The sequence below is a fragment of the Macrotis lagotis genome, chromosome 2, assembly GCF_037893015.1.
Source record: "Macrotis lagotis isolate mMagLag1 chromosome 2, bilby.v1.9.chrom.fasta, whole genome shotgun sequence".
NCBI classification, from domain to species: Eukaryota; Metazoa; Chordata; class Mammalia; order Peramelemorphia; family Peramelidae; genus Macrotis; species Macrotis lagotis.
Window position 1 is genome coordinate 294427857 of NC_133659.1, and position 24211 is coordinate 294452067.

Consider the following 24211-nt stretch of genomic DNA (forward strand, 5'->3'; position numbering starts at 1 on the left):
CCGGCCCTGGAGTCAGGAGTACCTGGGTTCAAATCCGGTCTCGGGCACTTAATAATGACCTAGCTGTGTGGCCTTGGGCAAGCCACTTAACCCCATTTGCCTGGCAGAAACCTAAAAAAAACAAAGAGAGGCTGTGCTCAGGTTATAAGTATCTTCCTGGTAATCTTTTTGCTTATTGCTAGTCTAAAAATACAAAGTAAGATGACTAAGTATCCCATGAAATCTTTCTTGTTGCCTCTGAATAAACAATAAACCAACTCCTTTATCTGCCTATTTAAGGAAAACTTGTAAACCAGCCTTCTTCCACCTAATAGCAATTTCTTATCTTCTGATTTTATTATAGGAATAGAACATATTGTGCTTAAAGAAGGATTTCAAATTGGAGTACCAGCAGTTATATTCATATTTACATGTGCAAAACCTTCCCCTTATTCACTCCATTTAGGGAATTTACATTCTAGCTAGGGCAAACAAGAAGGATATGTGCTTGCAGGTGTGTGTGCATGTGCACACACATATGCATCACTGCCAATTAGAAACAGAAGACATAATGCAAAAGATCATTTGGTATTTTCCTTTGCTTTATGACTTGTCACAGTCAAAGAATTCATCATCTCCTGATAATAAGTTTCCCATCCTAACAAAGGTTGATCCTTGGAAAGCAGCCATAATTTGTCCCAAGGATTGTACACTAACTTTTTCCAGCATGGCAGGACCTGACAAGACTTGTAGTCCACTGGCACAGATTCTGAGAACCAAAGGTCAATGGTAAATTGCATAATTCAACTGCATAATTTAATCTTGCTTTGAGTCGTCAGAATTACTTTAGTATCATTAATATCCTGTGGTCATTAATATTATTACTATTGATTTTCAAGTATCAGAATCACTTGTTTAATGTTCAACAAAGCTTTCCAAATGATACTTATTTAACTTTCTAAATTTCTCATTAAACTATTTCTTCCAACTTTATTTCTATCAATTATATCATCTTATACTTCCTTGTCTATTACTAAAGAAAAAGACCTGAATGTCATTACTGATCCTTAATTAATCATCATTTATTAAGTATATATTATTTGTTAGAGATCTGTACTATACTAGTTACCTATAGACTATAGTATTTATTAAACACCTACTACGCATCTGATATATAAATATCTGAGGATATCTATATGCATGCACATACATTTGTGCAAATATACATGCATATGTGCATATATAAACACATATAGATGTGTGTTTATGTATGCATATATACATACATATATGCATATTTCTCAATAGAAGATTCAAAAACAAGTAGAAAAAGTCCTCCACTCAAGGAGCTCACAGTCTAAGCTGGGGGTGTAATAAAAAGAAACACAAATAGGCGTGTTGTATGTGTGTGCATGCACATACAAAATATATTTAAGATGAATAAAAGGTAATTTGGGGGTCAGCTATTTAGCACAATGGATAGAATACTAGTCTGGACTCAGGAAGATCTGAATCCAAACTAGTCTCAGATTTCCTAGTTTTCTAGCTGTGTGACTCCAGATATGACTTAATCCTGTATGCCTCAGTTTCCTCATCAGCAAAATTGAGCTGGAGGAGGAAATGGCAAGCCATTCCATTATCTTTGTCGAGGAAATCTCAGATGGAGTCATGAATAGACAAACGTGACAAATAAAAATTGACTAAAAAATGTTGATTTGAGGTGGAAGATAGTAACAACTACAGGGAGGGGCAGGGGGAGGAATAAGATAGTCTCATGTAGTATATGGTGGGGTAGCTGAAAGAAACTAGGAAATCTAAAAATGGAAGCAGAAGATAGCATGCCACAGATGAAGATAGACCAGTTAGAAGCAAAGTGTAAAAAGGGGATCCTCTTTTCATTACTGTACCCATAAAAACATAAATCAACTGTCAAGCTTCATAAAATCTAATTTACTAATAACCTCACCTACATTTCTCCTCCCCACTTGTATTGCTACCAACCCCAGACCCGTTTATTGCCTCTGATTTAAGCTCTTCTAAGAGGCTTCATATGGTTCTCTCAGACTTCAGCTTTATCCCTCTCCAAACTATCTTTTAAGTTTTAGTCCCAACTGACAAGTTAGTCCCTCACTCAAAAAAAGTCATTAACTTGACTATAATAACTTCAAAAGAATCAAAAAGCATGTTCTTGAGAACATTTTGTCTCCCCAATTGGCAAAGGCCTTTGAACCTGTCTTGGCTTGGACTTCTCATCTCTGAAGAATTCTGGTAATTTCCAAGGCTTGGTTCTGACTGACAAAACCCAAAAGATTCTTGAGTGATTCTCCAAACACAACATGTAACCCAACAAGTATGACTGGTTTTTAAAACAATAGTTGTAAAGATATTTCCCTTAAGGGTAAAAAAAATATCATAGTTGTGAAGCAATATCTTAATCTTTGCATTTTTTAAAAAAATCACTCATTCTCATTTTTTAAGACAATTATACAAATGGGATCCACATCCTAGCCTTTTCCTTTCCAAAAGTCAATGCCACTAAAATTTAGAGAACAAATTTATTTTGATCAGATTAAATAACAATGTTAAATTTCAGTCATTTCTGAAGAAGTTTTTTAGTAAGAGACAGTTAATAAGGATCTTCTAAGTTGATCTACAAGAACAAACAAAAACCTATCTTGGGTATACTTAAGATCCTTGAGACAAAGCTCTCACTCACATGGAACCTTGCCTAAAGTTCAAAGTTCTCAACTGACTATGGTTGCGTGCGCGTGCGTGCGCACACACACACACACACACACACACACACACACACACACAGACACACGACCAATGGTAATGATATCCTATCTTCAAAAGTCTAATTGAACAACACTATTGCCAAGCAATGGGACTACAGAAATTTTCCAAATTTCTTCTAAATTGAAAGTTGTATTCCTTAGGCCAATCTCTATCTAATTTTATTGCTTAGTCCCTAATTATAATCTGTTTTTAGTTAACTCATTTTTCAAGCCTTTTTTGGTACTCTGACAGAATGGACTAGAGACAATAAATTCTTCAACTATAAAGACTTATGATAAGACTAAATCCATTCCATCCCGTAACAAAAGGGAAAACATCTCACATGAGGGAACACAATGTAAAATTCTTAGTTAGGAACTTTCCACATTTTCTCAATCCCACCTACCACTTCAGTAAGTCTGCTTGGCCAAATTCATACAGATTATCCCCATCATAGTCTACTTCACAGCATTAGCTCTTTCTGAATGTCAAAATTATACTTCCAAATTACTGAGGTATCAACAGACCCAGCTGTGGTATGCTTATGAACCTCAGTTAATTTTAAAGATTGTCCACATAGAGCAAAAATGGATGCCCTGGAGTCTGAGCTACCTTTCTTAAAGTAGTCATGACCTTGTGATTAGGAATTACAAACACAATTGGATTCAAAATCCCTTTATTATATTCCTTGTTATAGCCACTATTCTATTATAAAAAGCTAAGTCCCTAGACTAAGTAGAACCAATTTTCCAAACTCATCCCATTGGTGACAGGACCTATTGGCTAGTATTCTATAAATAGCCATTCAAGGAAGGCCACATAATACCCAGCACTGTCAAATGCATGCCACATCATGCCAGGGCCAGCTGCCAAATGGCAAACTAAAGCTCCCCAGTTTTGAGATTATCAAGATGTCTTCTTTAAAATATTGTTGGTAGAAGAGAAGTTACCCTCAAAAGAACCATATACATATGCAATTAACTTGCTCTGGACAGCCAGATAATGAACCAGATGGAAAAAAGAAAAAAGTATTAACTTACATCTCTAGCTCTGAGCATGGAAGTCAAAAGTATGCCGTGGGTATAGTTGTCTGAATAGAACGTAATCATTAGATATTAGGACCTATTGTCTTTGATATCCACCCAGGTGGACCAACTAATTGGAAAGCTCTAGCAACATGTCATTTGAGCTACAGGAAGGTAACGAATGATGTGTGGGGGGACCATCCACCAAGGTCCTAGACAAACAGGTTACAGTAGTTCATAGACTAAAGGTGTTGACTATGATTTACTGAACAATTGAGTGAAGACAAGTCAAAGCACTAATAGTTATCTCTTTCTCCCTCAGGCCTGAGGGTAGGATCCACCATTGGCAATATGGAAAAAAGGAGGCTGTGCTCCATCACAGATGGTTTCTCACCAAATATCTATCTCCAATTATGGTTAAGTACATCTTTTGTTAATAGTTTGGTCTTCTATAACTATGTCCTTTTTAATTTTGAAATTGAGGTAACAGACCAACCCAATCCAAATGCAGATGAAATACAGTCTTCTAGAAAGTCAAGGTCATTTCAAAACTATACCCTATGTTGGGGTATAATTTCTTTCCTCCCCTTTTTATTATAAACTTATTAGATAAATATTTTTCTATACAAAGGAAAAAGATCATTGTGAAATTGTGAACTTCAACTGTGTATAATTCTTTTTTCTCAAAGTGTGTTTTCAACAAGAGTAACCAAATTAGCCTGCTTGTATCTAGCTCTCTGAATGTTTCTCTAATTTTAATATTTTACTGCTGCTATTTGATTCATTTAAACAATTTTTCCATCTTTAACACTAGCCATCAAAGAAAAACAAATGAAAACCCCACAGTGGCCTTCCCTGTAAAAGTACACAGCCCTAAATCCATCACTCACCTGCCAGGACACTGACCCAGCAAAGGAGACTGACAAAGAATGGCCAGACAAGTAAAGAGGGCAGTGTTACAAAACCTCAAAGTGGGAGGAGATGGTCTTTGAAATGCTGCCTGGAGAGGTCAGACAATTTGGTGGTGGTGGTGGTAAATAGTGGTGATAGGAACCTCCAAATGCACCAAGTCCAACCCATAATATTACGGATAACGTAAAACTGCACAGAGAAGTTTCAAACCCAGGTCTCCTGACTCCAAATACACATTTGGTTATATCTTATTGTTGGTTAGTCCGTCTCAAAACATCAAAAAATTGATGCAGTGTCTTATGTGTGCTCTGGATTAAAATACGAGGGTGACTATGCAGACACCATTCTCACTTTCTCTTTCAGAATCCTATGAACCCAGTGACCTGAGATAACAGGAACAGGTGTTGGCCTGGATACAACAGGAGACCTTGATCTTTTAGATATTGGTCTTTCCCATTTTACTGAGACACCCCAGTATCATCAGGCTTAGGGGTTTTTATTGAGGCATTCAGTCAAAATTCCACAACTAATAGATAGCTGCGCTCCTTTGGATCCTCATCTAAGCAGATAGATTCTTTCGGCTAGGTGACAAGTCTTTATCAATAGGTACATCCAATGTATGGAACTATGGATCCACTTGTACTATGTGACAAATCAGCAAAATGGTCAAAGCATCCTAACCTGTCTCACAACAATCTATCCTATATAGTAAATTGCCACTAGTATTATTTTTACTTCACAAACAGAGAAACTTATGTGCTTGCCCCACATTAAAAATGTTTTTAATTGTTTTTTTGCAAGGCAATGGGGTTAAGTGACTTGCCCAAGGTCACACAGCTAGATAATTATTAAGTGTCTGAGGTCAAATTTGAACTCAGGTCCTCCTGACTCCAGAGCCAGTGCTCTATCCATTGTGCCACCTAGCTGCCTCAAAATGTTTTTAATTTAAAAAAAAAATTTAATTGAGAAGAACTAAGGAAACTGCTAATTATGACATAAGCAAATTTGAATTTCTGAAATAACCTGCTGTTTGTTTGCAGTTTTTGTGTCTTTGCTGAACCAGATATAGAATTATCTTTTTTTGTTTGTTTGTTTTTGCAAGGCAATGGGGTTAAGTGGCTTGCTCAAGGTCACACAGCTAGGCAATTATTAAGTGTCTGAGGCCAGATTTGAGCTCAGGTACTCCTGACTCCAGGGCTGGTGCGCTATCCACTGCGCCACCTAGCCACCCCCAGATATAGAATTATGTACACAGACCACAAAGATAAATTGTAGGTTCAATTCCAAATTCAAATACTAAGAAAATCTTTGGGGTTTTTTTTATCCTAATTATTATAAACACAGATGACCATTCGGTTAGGAAAATTATATGTTTTAAAACTCACTCTATTAAATGTTTTTTCCATCTTAAACTTTTTTTACAGACCATTGAAGGTGTGGGGTGGGAGGAATGTAAAATCCTAAAGAATATGGGGAGAGTATTTTATGCCAAGCTTTGCATCAACCTGAATCACATACCGCAGCTATGAATACTACATCAGTGGGCTTTAAGGATTCACAAAGTACTTTCCTCCGAATCCTGTGATATCAACAGCCAAGTATGATTACTGACATTTTACTGAAGGTTAAATACTTTACTTAATAAAGAGATCAAGTTACTTGTACAGGGTCACACAACTAGTACATTTTTTACAGATTTTTATGGATCCCCAGGGACAGTTCTTATATCATCTTTAGTTTTATCTGACACCTTTTTCAATAACACATCTTTCCAAGTCAATTTTAAAGCTTGCTAAAATGTGGCAAAGAAAGAAATTTCAATAGGTTTGCTTAATAGATAATCATTAATACCAAAAGATCCTAAGAATTTTTCCTACCTCATTGTTAACATTATTAGGACAAAGGCTACTGCTACTTAATTCACAGTGAGAGTGGGGGAACTATTTTGATTAGTAAAACAATAAAAAGGAGAGGAAAAATTACAGATGCTGAAAACAGAAAATGAATAAAAACTAACTTTATGTTCCAGTTCACAAAATGAGTAGAATTTAAAAATAACCCCACATATCAACTACAGAACATATAAGGTTGGTAGACTGAGTAACTAAAGTTTATGCACGCCTGAGATGAAAACAAAAGAAATGTAAAGATTATTTTTTTTTGCTATTTAAAAATTTTTTCTTAAAAAGTTCTCAAATTTTGTAACTTAAATACAAATATGATCAGTTTAAAAGAATCATTATTATCACAACATTACAATGAATTCTCAATTATTTTGGATAATTCAGTTGTCTGTGTGTCAGATCTCATTACTAGAATACAAAGTTTAAGAGGGGAGGAAATTTTGCCTCATCTAATTTTTCCCCACAGTGCTTTTAGCAAATATCTACTGATTTGAATGACTAAGTGATCATAGCATTTTGTCTACTCTCTCCCACGTGTACTAAATTCACTTATTGGTTATAAAATCTCTGGATGGAGGGGGGGCAGTTAGGTGGCACAGTGTATAGAGCACTAACCTGGAGTCAGGAGGACCTGACTTCAAATCAGGTCTCAGACATTTAATAATTGCCTAGCTGTGTGACAATTGGGCAAGTCACTTAACCCCATTGCCTTAAATAAATAAATTTAATAAAAAAAAAGTTACCTAAAATTTCTGGATCATATCTATAAAAATTATCTAATTATCTCAGGCCTTTATCTGTAAGATAGGGTTAAATAAAAATATAACTAGAAGATTATTATTAGAAGGGTTAAATAAAAATATGTAAAACTTTGCAAATCTTAAAGTGCTATATGGCTGTGCATTGCATTACAGGAAGATTTTTTTAAAAGCCTGGAGTTTTAAACCATCAACTGAATTCATTATATCAAGGTTTTAGAAGTTTTAGTTTAAATAGGAGCCATTATTTTTTCATAGTAGTTTTTTTTTTAATTATAACTTCAGTTTAAATTTCTTCTCAGGTTCTATTCTTATGTCCCATCATGACTGGGAAATGATCTTGGTGGGAGTCAAAGTTTGTGTGTGTTATGAAGGTACAAGCTGTGGATCTGACACCAGTCTGGTCCTGAAAGAACCAGTCCAGATAAATTTGGAGAGGCTCATAACCACTCTGGTTCAGGATGACCAGCCACAGGACGACCATCTAAATTATACAGGGATTATTGGTACATTTCCAAAGAGGGCCCACACTGGGGAAAAAACAGATCCTTGACATATGGAAGTTTTAAAGTTACCTGTTTACATGTCTTATCTCTCCTACTGGACCACAAGCTAGTAAAGGGCAGGAATATTCATCTTGGTAAACTTCCACCCTCTGTTCTATGGTAGCAGTGACTCCCATATGGTAGGTACTTGGTAAATGTTTGTTGAATTTAATTATCTTGGCTTTCGTTTACTGCTAGGAATCCTAACAATTCACATTTATATAGATCTTTCCAGTTATAAAATGCTTTTACATACATTCTTAGTAAATACAACAACTCTGTGAAGGCATTGGCATAAATGACAATTTTATTCTCCTCTTCCTCCAAGAATAAAAGCTAACAGAATCTATTTTTTTGTGTGTGAAACATATGAATAGCTGAAAACAAAATAAATGGATATAATTCCACTGAAAGAAAGTGAATGCAAAAGTCCCAGACTCTTCAGCTACTTTGGTTCTGAGAGGAGGAGACACAGCTGTAATCCTAATAGATCCCTCCCATGAAAGATGGCTCTTATCCATACTGGGAATGACAGCCTTTTATTCCCCTGCTTTACATTGAAACAGGTCAGCTGAAGACAAGGCTATTAGCCCTCAGGAAGAGAACTATAAACCTTAAATTTTATCATTCTATAAATGTGAATTGTTGTTTAGAGCTGCCTCACATGCAAATACATTAAATCTCAATATACACCCAAGAAAGAGATTGGGAGGAGGAAATTAATTAGAAAAGGAGACATATTAACATAATATAGCTGATAGTACAGTCAAGTAAGTAAAATATGATATATTAGACTTGTATTTAAATCAATATTTAAATATAAAACAAATTTTCAAATTATAGGATATAAATAGCTTCTTACCTTCTACTTCTTGAAAAAGGCCTAGATGTTTCCTATTATAAACAAAAAAAAGAATAATATATTTTAGGAAATTTTGTTCATGTATACAATTCGCAAACAACAATACACCAAGACTTAAAAGATAAACTGGGGAAAAATTTTTAATAATTAAATGAATAATTTGGCAACTAATCTTTACCTTTGTTTTATTTATTTACTTATTTTAGGAGTGGGGGTCTTCCTATTTCAGTTAAGCTATTAGTATAATCAAGACTACTCATAGATCTAATTTCAGGACTTAATCAATAAAAAGAAGCTTTGACTTCTAATAATGCTCTGGGCTGGTAGGCTCCTTCTGAAGGGTCCTGGTGACACTTCTCCCTCAACCACCACACCACATTGATAGCAGGGAGAATAGTGATAGATTAATTTAGCAGGACTGAATAAAATTTAACCAATTTCAGCTTTCCCAGGAGAAGTGATTTTATATAGATTTGCATCCACCTGACCAACCATTACATTTCAGGATATAAACACTACATGAAAACTTTGGAACATCAATGTCCTCAAGCAAAAAGAAGGGAAAAACACCTGATGCCATTTATAAATAAGTTTCTAAGAACACTTCAATTGAACAGAATTATTAGCACAAATGATAGCCCAATTTTAAAATGAAAAATGAAAACTGGACAATTTGGACAGATGATTTTGCCTGGGTTTGTGAGTTTATTGGTGTAGGAGAAAATTTATACTAATGCAAAGAGGTACATACCCTGAAAGTTAAAGAAGCCTAGAATGCTGCAGGTTATACGATGAGATTAAATGACTTTTCTCATGTCACCTAGCTTCCCTAATCCAGAATTTGATTTTTTACCAACTGCACCACACTGACTTGCCTATATTCACAACTGTCAGCTTCAGAAATTGAATGAGAAACAACCTTGTGAGATCATAACTATACTGTGCTAATCCTAAATCTGATCTACCCCACCCAAATAGCTTCAACAAATAGAAATCAGTCAACATTCTGGCAGTACATTTACCATCAGACCAACCCACTTAGTCATTCCTCAGTTTCTTAGTCGTGGTTTTCAAACTCACTCACCCTTATTTTTGCTCAAATGGAAAACTGTTTGCTTTTCAATTGGACTCTAAAATGTCCTTATTCTAGTTAACCTTTAAAACTTTAAAAGAAGTAAGTCTAGTAAGAAAAACCCTAGTGAGATTTCCATCCAAATTGATAGATAGATAGATAGATAGAAATATATTTAGATATATATAGATAGATAGATGGATGGATAGATAGATACGGGCAGATCCACTTTGAGGTTAAAAAAAGTCAATGGGTCTTTATGGAACACAGAATTTCTATTATCATTTCTAATATTATTGTTGCTACCATAACAATAAATTTACATTTTATAGAATACAAACACAGACACATGTTGCTCTAGTCAATGTATGCAAGATCCTAGAAAAACTTCTTAATAGTAGAGGAAGAAAATGGTCCCTAATTAAGTGGCCCCCATGTTAACTGCCAGAAGCTTGCATAAAAATATGTTCTGCATAGCTGCACTGGTGTGGCCAACTACACAGAAGAGTGACAAAGTCTTGACCCCAATCCATAAGGTGAAGACTTTGGGGAGGAAAAGATGGCTTTGGTTATGCTTTGACAGTTGGAACTGAGATATTTTAAGACTCAAAAAGGGATCAGCTGTTCTTAAATCCAGGAAAAGTACTGAAACCCAACATTCCAACATTTAACAGACTCTTATCTAGCTCCTCTAGGGAGGCTACCATAATGAAGGCAGATAAGAGATTCCTGAATGTTTCACTGAACCTTTCTGAGGCAGACACCATTCCAGTTTGGTAGGGGGACAGGTTCTTCAAGTCTGGGAATATTTGGAGCAATGGGACAGATAAGCCAAGATCCCAAAGCACCCACTTTCTAGGGAGCAAGAGATCTTATATAAATATTCCTAATTGATTAGAATCCACAGGACTTTAATCTTGGGTGCCACACAGCTGTAAAGGAAAAGACCAAATAAAAGCAACCCCCCCTCCACTGAATTAAAAAATTTAAAAACCACAATTAAGATAACCTTTAGTCTTGAGATTTCTAAAGATATTGCTGAAAATTGGGCCTCAATATGTAAGTATTTCCAAACTATTCTATAGCTATTCTTTGAAAGAGAGATGAAGTGTGTGTGTGTGTGTGTGTGTGTGTGTGTGTGTGTGTGTGTGTGTGTGTGTGTGTGTGTGTGTTGGGGGGGGATATGGAGAGAAGGAAGGAAAGAAAGCCAATCTTAAGCATAACAGCTATATACAAGTGAATATACATGCTTATCCTGTGTGTATATATATATATATCTCATTTAATTTTCAGAAGTTTAAAAATTTCAAGTAAATTTCCCAAGTATTTCCCACTACTACACATTGTTGGGTACACTAACTGCTGTGGAATGTTTTTAAAAAAAAGATAAATGACCAGTTATTTTTCATTTGTAAATTAGGAAAGAAAGAATTTTATCTACAGAAAAAACAGCAAGCACATGTATGGCAAGAAGTTATTCTGACAATTTAACGATACCAGGATAAGACATTCAAATAGGAAATGTTGGCAATTAAAGAATTACAAGAAGGAATAGAATCTAAAAATACCTCAAAGAACCAAGCTTTGATGCAATACACTTTTTATTCATATAATAAAATAAACAGGATAAAAAAATTTGACCTCAAAAAATTCTAATAAAATTTTTACATTAATTGATATGCCTGGTTGGTATCCACATATTTCAGACCCCATTGTTTTTATATAGTTTGCTTTCCTTTCTAGTCTTTTGTAAGGCAGTGGGGTTAAGTGACTTGCCCGAGGTCACACAGCTAGGTAATTAAGTGTCTGAGGCCAGATTTGAACTCATATCTTCCTGACTCCAGGGCTGGTGCTCTATCCATTGAGCCACCTGGCTGACCCCTATTTGTTTATCTTTTCAAAATCCTTTGACTTACTGTCCACACATTCACCACACTACCAAGATCCCTAAAAATCTCTATTTTAAAGGAGCATAAAACCAAACTGAGAAGAAAATATTTTTTTAAAAAATCTTATTGATACTTAAGCTAAAGCACAAATGAATTTCACTAATGACATCTCATTAAATCTCTTAAATTAAAGGTTTCAGAATCCTTTAAAAAATAAAATACTAGGGGCAGCTAGGTGACGCAGTAGATAGATAGGAGTACCTGAATTCAAATCCTGCCTCAGACACTTAATAATTACCTGTGTGGCCTTGGGCAAGCCACTTAACCCCATTGCCTTTCAAAAACAAACAAATAAAATAAAATGCTAGATTAATAAGACCATAATTGTTTGAAACTATGAAATGAAAATCTGAGAGACAATGTATTTAGACAACCTGGTTCCACCCCCAAGAGTATACAAGTTTCTCCTTCTTTCCTATTTCATCCTAATTGACAGAATAAAAGTTTCTTGATAACAAGGACCATTTCTTTTGGTCTTTCTATCCCCCATTCTAGCTAAAGACTAGCATAGTTTCTGGAAACCTAGTATGTACTTAATAAAACCATACTGATTATAAATTTGAGAATACGCAAAAACCAAGTTTTATGTCAATCAAGCTTTATTTATTTCTTTTAATGATAGGACTTTTACTGAGGTTACTTAATTGAAATGGGCTCCAGGTAATCTTTGGCTGATACCAGACTTAACTTTCATGTTGCCTTTACTTCTGCCAACTCTCCCAACTCCATCCCTAACTGGCAAAGAAAATTTTTGTAAGTCAAAAAATCCATTACTATCATGGGCAAATTTGGTGACAAGCCCATCAACCAAATTGATCCTTAGAACAAGAGGCAGCCAAGTCCATTGTGTCATGCAACTGCAGCCTGGTATGCCCTTCTGAAGCTTACATTCCATTGGGATAGCCTAGGCTTATCTCCATGGCACAGGAGAGGCAGAGAATAGAATTTCAGGGAACCATGAAAAAATAAGCAAGGGAAAAAAAAAACTAAAAAACCTCACCTAAGGAGGGATGTTCCAATCACTCAAAACTGAAATGGGATTCTGCTAGAATTCTAGATCCTTACAAATGGGGTTAGAAGAAATGGGGCAGAAATGGCTCTCAAACTACTATTTAGAAAGGGGAAGTTGCTATGGTATCAGCTTGCCTTGTCCTTGGGAAAGGGTGATTTTGGGTAATGACTATTATCTTGGAAGATGAAATATCTTTTTCCTTTGGATTCCTATAATGCGTAGAAACTTTTAGACAACTCTCAAATGCTCCTAAGAACTCCAAACATCCCATCAATAACTGTCAGCTACCAGACTCTCTGCTAACAAAGGTAGAGCAAGATGTTTGACTTCCTGGCTTTTATTTTCCCTTCCTTCCAAGTCTTAAAAACTGAGCTATGAAAAATCACTTATTGTTTACACTATAATTATCTGCATAGCATCTAAACCTTGATTCCGTGAACAAAAGACGATTTTGAGGGAAGAAGAAAGAAGTAGCCAAAGAAAACTTTAGGAGTTACTAGTCTTGTGAGTTTAGAACAAAATAAAAATCAAAGGAGAAATAATACACCAGAAATCAGTTGAGGTGATTTTCTAAAGTGTTTGCTGGCTCACCCCCGGTTGGCTCCACCTCTGCACGGGCTGCCTGGCCCTCATAGGACCTAGCCTCCCTTCCCTTTACCCCCTCCAGCTTGTCTTCCCTTATTAGAAATGAAAGAACTTCATTGTTCCCATATCACTGTAACTTAGAGCATGATTCCTAGCAGACAGTAAGCATTTAATAAATGTTCTGTCTCCATCTAAGCTCCTACTAGTCTTATGAGTGTGCTCTTAATAGGAAAAAGTGGACTGCCAAGAAAAAAAATGATAGTTTCAAAACTGCTTTTCCAAAATCAAATGTGCACTGTGCAGTTTTTAAAGAACATTTAGCTTTAAACATATAATTGTAAAGGAGTGGTCAAGAAAGTTGGATCTCTAATTTCTCTTCTCAGCCATTTCTAAAATGCTAGATCCAAACATGGTATGGGATCAGAGTCAGAGCTAAAAAAGGCACTGAAAGTCATTTGAAGAACAACCTGTTCATTTTGCAGAGAAAAGTGAAGCTCAGAAAGGTTCGTTGTCTTGCTCTGGGTCACAAAGGTCATAAAATGGAAGATTATGGATTTGAACCCAGGGCTATAGCCTTAATTCAGCAGTATTTCTAATAAAATCAAATGAGTGCCTGCATTCAGTGGTTACTTCCTATTAGATTGCAAAGACCAAATATAAGGCATTTACGTCACCCAGAAAAGAGATCAAAGTGGACATGGGATTATGACTGGAAAGGTCTGAAAACAGGAAGAGATTTTTCCGCTTCTGGGCAGAATTATCAAGGCTTTCGCAGTGCCTTTTAGCCTGACTCTTCCATATCCTCAGGAGAAAGAGAAGATACAGTAACTTTTTATATATTCCAACTGCAGCCCAATCAGTTCTTCTTATCCTTTTTCTTATGAAGAAAAAGAAATCACATTGGGTAGATTTTTTTTTTTTTCTATTTAAGGCATGTAGGAAAAGGTTGGCCTACCTCTATAAATTCCTACGTTCCAGGTCACCGAACATTTTACATGGGGAGCAAGTTACTGCTTGTTACCTTTTTTGGGCTTGGTCTTCAAGTCAGAAGACCGACTTCACCTAACTTCTATGATGCTTTCTTAAATTTGTGTGACCATAGGCAACTCAACCTAGTGAGTCTCAGTTTTCTGAACTATAAAATAGAGACAATAATATTTATATTTCACAGCTTTGTTGTAAGGTAAGGTACTTTGTAAATATGAAAATGTGGTATAAATGAAAATTACTTCCCACAAATTCTAAAAGTACAAAACATTCAGAGTGGCTTTCCAAAAGTCACTGAGTAAATGGCAAGCACCCCTTGGGATGATCCAATCCAAAGCTAGGGACTGAACTTCCTCTACCCTGACATGCCATCCAAATTCTTGCTACTGAGGAACTGCCACTTAAGACTTCAAATTTGGGTTACACCGAGGTTCAATGAGAAGTGGAAGCCATGAAATTTAACAAAGAGAGCCTTAGGCAGAGTTCAGACTCTAGAAATAGTTGAGTACAAAGATGAAAGACACTGAACATCGTGCCTACCAAATGTTTAAAAGAGATCTAGTACTATCCAAATGCCATTTTTGCGGTAAACCGCCACCAAAAACCTTCCACATATACAGAAAAGCTAGTTTTCAATTATATTTTTTTTGAAAGCTTAATGAGTAAATGAAAATGTTTAGCCAGTGACATTTAGATGCAACTCTGGAAAGAAAAGTGAAGTTTAATGTTTATATGCTAAAAGTACATTTTATTGGACACAGATGATGAAATTGTGTGATATATATTTCACATGAACTATTTCCTATAAAAGCTCCCCCCCCAGTAAGCTTATCATACTATTTCAATGACTGTACAAAAAGTTCTTAGTTTATAAAATCTGTAATCTTAGATCTGTTTGAACTGCCCCTTTAGAACAAGAATTCTTAAGTTGGAGAAGGGAGGGTCCTATTTACTTGAGGGAGAGGTAGTACATGCATATATGAACATATATGTATCACATAATATAATGTAAACATGTCAAATATACATAACTATATTTCTTTGAGTTGGTTTCCTTTGCAATCTTATGTATTTTCATTTATACACTTAAAAACATTATTCTGAGAAAGGGGTCTGTAGTTTTAACTAGACTGACTTTTCCAAGATCACAACATAAAATAATTTAAGAACTTCTCCAAATTATATTCTTAAAATGGCATACTACTAAAAGTGTTTTACATACAGTGACAGACTCCATTAGTTTAACATTCTAAAACCACTTTGTTTTTCCTCAGATTCTACCTTACATTTTGAGGCAGTTAGGTGAAGAGGATGTTAACATATCAAGTCAGTTATACCCAAGTTCAAATTCTGCTTCTAACAATATTGACTCTGGACAAGACACTTAACTTTTCAGCATCCCTTTCTTTATCTCTAAAATGGTGTATAGTGATAGTACCTATCTTTACACGGTTATTAGGATTCCAATAGATATAAAGTATTTTTGAAATTATAAAACATAAGAGATATTTGTGTATAAGATATGAGATTATATATATGAATTGTCTATTTTACATTCCCAATACAATGGGAAAAACGATTTTTGAGGTTTTAAAACTTTTCAGAACTAGTCTTTCGAAATCCCTACACAATATGGGTTAACTTATCTTTTTTTTCAAAGTTTTAAAAGTGATAATCTCTTTCGTATACTATTATGGTTTCAGTATCTTTTCTATACCATCTCTTCCTTCTATGTAATTGTCTAAGTCAACCCCCCATTCCTGGAATATATGCTCCCTCTTGGGGCAATCCCTAGTCATCTTGACTCATGTCTTGCCACTGGACTCCAGTGATTCTGGAGGAGAGTAGGGAGGCTGATGACTTTTCCCAGTTCTGCTTCACCTAAATACAATTCACTCGCAAGACAATACATCACCTTCATGATGTCACTGGTCCTCTTAGAAAATGAAAGAAAACTCCATCTCCTCCAAAACCTTTTATTCCTTTGAAGTTCACCTCAAGCGTTATCACTTTGGACCTCTTTTCCTCCAACTCTCTCTCCCCCTCTCTCTTTCGCTCTCCACTTACCATCTATCCCCTCCCCCAGTATGTTATAAACTCTATTAGGGTAAGAACTGTCACTTTTTTTCATCTTTGCATATTTAAAGTCCTACAGGACTTCTATCAGTGAGTGCTTAATAAATGTGTGAAGGTAGTTCACCCTGATCTCACTCTAAATGAAAAGTAAACAAGATGCAATAAACCCCCAAAGTCAATAGGCCATGGGAGAATCACATGTGGTATCACCGATTAATAACTGGATAATTGGAAGGTCGGGAATGAAGAGATGGCCAGGGAGAAACTTCTGGATGTAAGAGATAGAGGCAGGGTCAGTAAAAACCTTTACTAATAGAGATGTACTAGAAGAGTTTTAACAAATAAACCAGATACTGATGGACTTTGTTTTCATCAACAATGAAGTAAGAAGACATTAAACTCATTTAAAAAAATTGAACTAAGAACACATTCTTGAGGTCAGCATTGGGAAGGTCTCCAGTTAAGTTTGCTAATGGGAAGCCATGTAATACATCAATTTCCTGCATTCCTAGCAATTTTTTTGAACAATTAGTCATTTGAAACTTTAATACAAGAAAGTCTTAAGTATGTCTACATAACTTGCTTGGTATATCTGACACATTCAAGAATTCTGTTATTAGTGATATTATTGCTTAGAAAAACTGACATATTGAGCATAAAATTACAATATGTTTATAGTTCATAATGTTTAAGCAGTTAGGATGAAAACAATGGTGCTACTATTTCTAGTCCTGAATTACTGACTTATCTTAAAAGCTGAGGTTCAAATTTGAACACTCAAAGGCTTGTTCTTTGTTTATGTATTAGGGTACATTCTTTACTTACATAATAAAAATTCTGTGAATAATGCTATACTATTTCACTGTAATTCTAGTAAATCAAATTTCATATTGAATAGTGGAGAACTCAAAATTGGGACAATGGAATGACTCTGAATAAGGATCATGACTAAACAAGTCTATAGGACATTTTATATTTACTTTTTATATTGGATTAATTTAAAAGTTAGTTTAAATATTCTGACTATATTGTATTTGATGTGTTTTAGAGCACATTCTAGGTATATTATTTTTAATAAAAAGACTAAAAATAATTATGTACCAATAAAATTATTTTATGTTGAATGAGTTCTCAGATGACCCCTCATTATGTGGAAATGATTTTGGGTTCAGCAGAGCAAAAGGGTGGTTATGGGGGGACAGCTAGGTGGTTAGAGGACCAGCTCTGGAGTCAAGAGGATCTGAGCTCAAATGTGGCCTGAGACACTTTAATAATTGCCTAGCTGTCACTTAATCCCACTGCCTTAAGTAAATAAACTTTTTTTTTTAAGTGTGGATATGTCCTATATCAAAACTGAAAATAATTCAATGATAGGAATGGCAAAGGACCAGGACAGTTGCTTTTCACCAGAAAGCTAGACACTGGATGATCATTATTATTTTGGGGGTAGGGTGGGGGTACAACAACTCACCAAAACTACATAATTACATACTGTAACTGTAGACTGAATAATTCTTCAAAGAATAGCTTCAGTTCACTAATATTTTAACTTACTAGAATTGATAAAATAAGTCATTTATTTATTTTTGCATGCTCAGAGTCTCAAAGGTCCTCTACAATCTGGCATCATACCACCTTTCTAGCCTTATCTCTCTCTCTCTCTCTCTCTCTCTCTGACTTCCCTCTATATACTCTAGGATTCAGGCAAACTGGATATTATTATTACCTGTCTTCTAAACCCAAACTATGCTCACCTGCCTTGGTTTTCTTGCTGATTCTGTTTTCTAACCCCATAAATGTCCTCCCTTCTCTCTTCTTGCTGCATCCTTCAAGGAGTTTCCCATTACCAGTGAGCCAAAAAACACACTACTCCTCATTCTGTCTTCTATAGACCTCCAAAATTGAACTGTAGCTCATGTTTCAGGCTTCCTGAATAATTCTTCTCCATGTACTCCATCGTATAGCAAAGCTGACCTACCTGTAGTTTCCCATATTACTAATATATATAATCTCACATCTATCATCTCCATGCTCTTTCAGAGATTTCCCTTCCACCTTGACCTCATAATCTCTCACTGCCTTTCAAAGCATGGTTTAGATATGCCTCCGAGGCTGTGACCCTGATGTCTGACCCCTTCCCTTGTGTATCCGTGAATGTCTCCTAGGCCCAGGGGGATCCTGGAGCTCTATTCCCCGTCTAATCTCTATCTTTCCTCTGTCCCTGTAGCCTTGTGTACAGACTTTTAAAAAATACATTTTTTTTTTTTTAGGTTTTTGCAAGGCAAATGGGGGGTTAAGTGGCTTGCCCAAGGCCACACAGCTAGGTCATTATTAAGTGTCTGAGACCGGATTTGAACCCAGGTACTCCTGACTCCAAGGCCGGTGCTTTATCCACTGCGCAACCTAGCTGACCTTAAAAAAAAAAACCTTTTGAAGCAAATGTTAAATCCTATGGAAATATCAAAACCCTTAGAGTTTTCAAACCATTAGGAATGTGAGTCTTCCCTTCCCACCCTGAAGGACTGGTAGGCTTAGATAGGGAGAACTACTAGCATTGAATATTGGATCCTTCTTCACACAAGGTTTCCATATTGGATCACAGAATCAGAATCAGAGGTTGGAGGTACCTTTAAAAACCAGTTGGTCCAACCTTCTGCATTTTGTAGACAAGGAAGTGAAGCTCAAAGTAGTACTTGGCCAGTATCACTTGGGTGAGGGAGCTAACTACAAATTCAATTTTCAACATAGGAGGTACTTCACAAATATTTATTGATTTGATTAATCATTTTTAATAGTCACAAGAAAGGATTTGATCTTGGGCAGAGGAAGGAGGTAGGAATGGACTAATGTTAAATCCTCCACCCTCCACCCCCACCCCAGCCCTCCAAGGCACCAGCAAAGCTTTTTTGAATAAAGATTCAGGATAAAAAAAATGAAATAAGACCTTCTAACAGTAAACCAAAGCATTACACAATTGGTTTAAGATATACTTTTCCTTAATGAAAGCTTCCCTACAATGAATGGGATATAGTTTGTATTTCAGAGTAGGGGTGAAGGAGGGAATCAAGGTATGGTGAGCTGAGAAAATGCTCTCAAAGCCCATTCTGCTTTGTAATCATGTAAAAGAATCATTCTACTTCATCATGGCTTAGAAATGGTCAAGAAGGAAAATCCTGTGGACATTGTCTTTACAGGTGCATTGGCAGCTCATGGTCTATAAAATTTAAACAAATATAAAACCACACCTGTAATAGGATCAGACAAAAATAAATCCAGTTGAATGTAATGGGAAATAAGACGATACTATGCCAAATAAGCTCAATGCTAACAGCTCCACATAAATCATAGTAATGTTACTAAAAATTTATGACTCCTCTTTTGCAAATATAGGAATATTAAGGGATGCAAAAGAAGGCTAATGAAGAATACTGATCTTCCCTAAATATCTGCAATATTTGATGCTTTTCTACCCAGTGTTCCACACACCTTGGTCTTGAATTGTTCTTGGGATACCCTACCTCTCCAGCATTAACTCATATTACATCTTTAACGTGCTCTATGCTCCAGCCAAGCTAGAAAAAACTATGATCCCCACCCCAACATGCATTCTCATACCTCCATGCCTTTGTTCAAAAATTCCCTTCCTCTCTTCTATCCTGAAGGGCTGCATTCCACTTTATTCTTTATTAATCAACTCAAATGTCCCTTCCTCTGGAAAGTATTCATTGATTCATCCCTGTTGGCACCAACCTTAGCCCCAGAATCTCAAGCACATTCTAATGGTCTTGACCATGCCATATTTTATATATAGTTAAATGTGTTGCTGTTTTATTTCTTTCCCCAATTGAATGAAGTTTATCAAGAAAAGGGTCTGTGCTAATTAATCTTTACTTACTTTAACTCTTCCCATTTTAGCAAAGTGCTCAGCAAATAGAGGGCACTTCAACCAAGATACCTGTTGTATTAATATTAACATCCACATCAGTGAATCTTATGTTTCACTGACTCCCATTACATACTATATTATAAAATTGTTACTTATGCCACAAATTGGATCTTTCTGCAGTCAATCATAACCCTCCATTTTATAGCTTCCAGTTTTAAATATAATACTTTGGTTGGGGATCCGAAGTTTAATCAATCAACACTAATTAAAAATGTCAATATTATTAATTAATATTATGAATCTGGCTCTGTTCCAAGTCTAGTGATAAGGCTTACAGACAAGGAGAAATAACTTTCTGATCTCAGGGAGCTTACATCAGCAGGTAATGGTAGAGAGCATGTTAAGATTTAGAGAGTTAAGAAGACCTAGGTTCATATTTCATTTTCAAAACAGTCAAGTGTTTTACTTGATCATCTCTTTTCCAGCTTTGATTTTTTATCCAATGATACTCTTGGTGGAAACCAATAAACACAAGGAGGACTTGTATGGATAAATATAAAGTCCTTTGGGGAGTGTGGCAAAAACAACTGAATGAATCAGGGATGGCTTCTAAGCCTCTGAAGGATTCAGTTTCCAGGGATTGTATTCTTGATATGGGAGACAGCCGCACAAAGGCTCGTGGGGATTGCAAGTGTGGAACACTTGGGGACTGGATAAGGGAAAGTGGTTTAAATTAAATTAAATCAGATTGTGAGAGGTTTAAATGACAGTTTTTTTTACTTCATTCTATCCTCCAAAGAGCAAAATTCCAAACAGAATTTAGGAATATAAATAATTTCTTTTTCACAAGAAACTAAATAATTATCCTTGTCACCCAATTTTGTTAAAAGTTGTGAGAACAGAACTAGGCTATTATAGCAGACAGTCTAGACATATGAGTGACCACAAGTAAAAACTAAGGGTGGTTGAACACAGATTAATGAGTCTTAAAGAAAGGACAATTCCTATAATCCCACCACTGTTTCCAAATGTGACACCCTTTTTCAGGCCAAAGTCTGAAAGTGGGATGAGGAGGAGGAAGATATAGCTGATCACATGCTGCAATTAGGAATCAGCAGACTTGGATTGGAATTCCACTTGGTATCTATTTTCTTTTTTTTTTAATTTTATTTATTATTTTGTACAAATAATTTTTATACATTACTAAAATATTCTTGTTTAAGAGTAAACATAATACTCCCTCCCCCCAAAATATAGACCTGCATGATTGATAAAGGGGAGAGAGAAAAATTATTATTATTATGAACAATAACAATAATAATAATAACTGTAGGTATGGTCAGGTGGCACAGTGTATGAAGCACCAGCCCTGGAGCCAGGAGCACCCGAGCCCAAATACAGCTCCAGACACCAAACAATCACCCAGCTGTGGGACCCCATGCAAGCCACCCCAACCCCATTACCCTGCAAAAACCAAAAAAAGAATAAAAAAATAAAAATAAAAGACCCAAAATAAAATAAAAATAATAATAGTTGGGGCAGCCAGGTGGCAGACAGAGCACTGGCCCTTGAACCAGGAGCACCCGGGTCCATATCCGGCCTCAAACAACCAACAACCACCCAGCTGTGTGGCCCCAGGCAGGCCATGCAGCCCCATTTGCCCTGCACCCTCCCCCAAATAATTATAATAAAAAATGTGCTTCAGTCTGTGTTCCAACACCACCAGCTCTGTCACGGGTGGACCACATTCTTTATGATAAGTCCATCTCAAAAGTTACTTCCATATTTTTCCACCATTGCCATTGCTGATCACAACTCCCTCCTTTTGTATTTCTCCACTACCATGTACTATATTTTCTCTCTGCTTTCACTCTGACTCTGCTGTAGGGTATCTGACTGGCTCAGCAGGCAGATCCCTCGTCCTGGGGCCAAGAGGCCCAGAGCCCCCATACCACCCCTTAGGCCCAGCATCCACCCGGCCCTATGGTCCCTGACAGGCCTTCCAATCCCAGCCCCTTGCAAGAAGTAAGAAAGAAAATGTGTTATATCTGACCACTGTCCCCCCATGGTCCATCCTCTCCTCCATCATTCACATCCCCCCCCCCCCGTCCCCCTTCTCTCCTTATTCCAGATGCCTGTACCCCATTGAGTATATATGCTGTTTCCTCTCCTAGCCACCTCTGATGAGAGTGAAGAGACCCTCATTTCCCCTTGCCTTCCCCCTTCCAATATCATTGCAATAGCTCATTGTAATAAAGAAAAACCTTATTATATGAAATATCTTAGCCTATTCCTCCTCTCCTTTTTCTTTCTCCCATTACATTTCCCTTTTATCTATTGACTCCATTTTTACACCACCAATGTATCTTCAAATTCAGCTTTCTCCTGTGCTTCACCTTCTACCTGCTCTATTAACTGAGAAGGTTCATATGAGTGTTATCAGTATCATTTTTCTATGCAGGAATGCATGCAGTTCATCATCATTAAGTGCCTCATATTTTCCCCCTCTCCTCCAATCTCTATACTTCACCTGAGTCCTGTATCTGAAGATCAAACCTTCTGCTCAGCTCTGGCCATTCCAACAGGAACATTTGAAATTCCCCTGGTTCAATGAAAGTTCATCTTTTTCCCTGGAAGATGTTCAGTTTTGCTGGGTAGTTGATTCTCTGTTGCATTCTAAGCTCTTTTACCTTCCGGAATATTATATTCCAAGCCCTACGAGCTTTTAATGTAGTTGCTGCTTTTTACTTCCTCATCTCTCATCTTCAGATTGAGTGTTTTGATCCTTCTTGGGATCATAGGCAAAGTATTTCTCAATGGTATTCCTCTTTTTTCTCTGCTTACTCATCTCTCCAGCCTGTACCTGATTTTGGGGTGCTTCCTGAGCTTTTGAGTATTAGTGGGACACCCCCACAAGGATCTCCATGTGTGAGGTTCTGTCTTCCCTTCTGGTCTGTGAATGACTGTAAGTGTCCCCCTCTGCCACGGGGCCGAGGTGGGTGGGTGGGGGCCCGCTGTTCTATTGGGGGGACCTAGACTGTGATCAGGATCTGAATGCGGTCAGAACCCCAGAGTCCTGTTCCAAGGACAGAGAACAGAGATCAGCAATCTTTTCCAGGTTAGCTTGAGCTGGAGAACTGCCTCACTGGATCCCTCTGCGGGTTCTGTCTTTTGAAAATGTTCTTAGTCCTTAGTTTATAAGTTTTGATCGAGAGACAGTCCTCTCCTGTGGCCATCTTGACTCCACCCGGTATATATTTTCTATGATCATGGGACCATAGAAAAATCACTTGGGCCTCAAATTTCTCATCTATAAAACAGGGATATGACCACCTGCACCACCCCTATCTCACAGGCGATGACTGATGAGTGCTTTGCAAACTTCTTTCAAAATGCTAACATGAGGGAAACCTGATAGGACTTCAGTAGAAATAACTAGGAGCATCATCAACCAGGTTCTCTGGCTAACAGTTCAAGGATTTTGGGTCGATAAATTAGATTTGAATCCCAATTCACCTACTAACTACTTGTCAATGAAACCAGTTGACATCTCTCAATCTCCATTTACTCATCTTTTAAATGAGATTCTCTCTAGACTTAAATTCTATGATTCTCCCACAAAGATAGCGGGGCAGGTCAGCAAACCAGGTGATATGAGTCAACAAGAATTAAGTGTCTGCCATGTGCAAGGCACATGGGTAAGCCCTAAAGCAGTGGTTAAAAAAGGGAAGAGGGTGAGAACTGCCTGCTTATTTGGCATAGGCTAATAATAGCCATTCATAAATGTTTGAGGATCAATGAGTAAAAGTCAATCCAATTAAAGCTTTAGACAAATCAAATAGTTTCTGTGTTCCCTGTCAACAGAAATATTACAGTAAAGG

General features: G+C 36.6%; 1 protein-coding gene across 1 annotated transcript in view; it reads right to left on the reverse strand.

Moving 5' to 3' along the window:
* The window catches only part of PAWR (pro-apoptotic WT1 regulator), a 146030-nt gene that overhangs the window by 24386 nt on the left and 97433 nt on the right, over positions 1-24211 (reverse strand). Inside the window, exon 4 of the mRNA XM_074226494.1 lies at positions 8764-8795. Within this exon, the coding sequence (XP_074082595.1) occupies positions 8764-8795 (32 nt within the window). The remainder of the gene's footprint in view (positions 1-8763; positions 8796-24211) is intronic.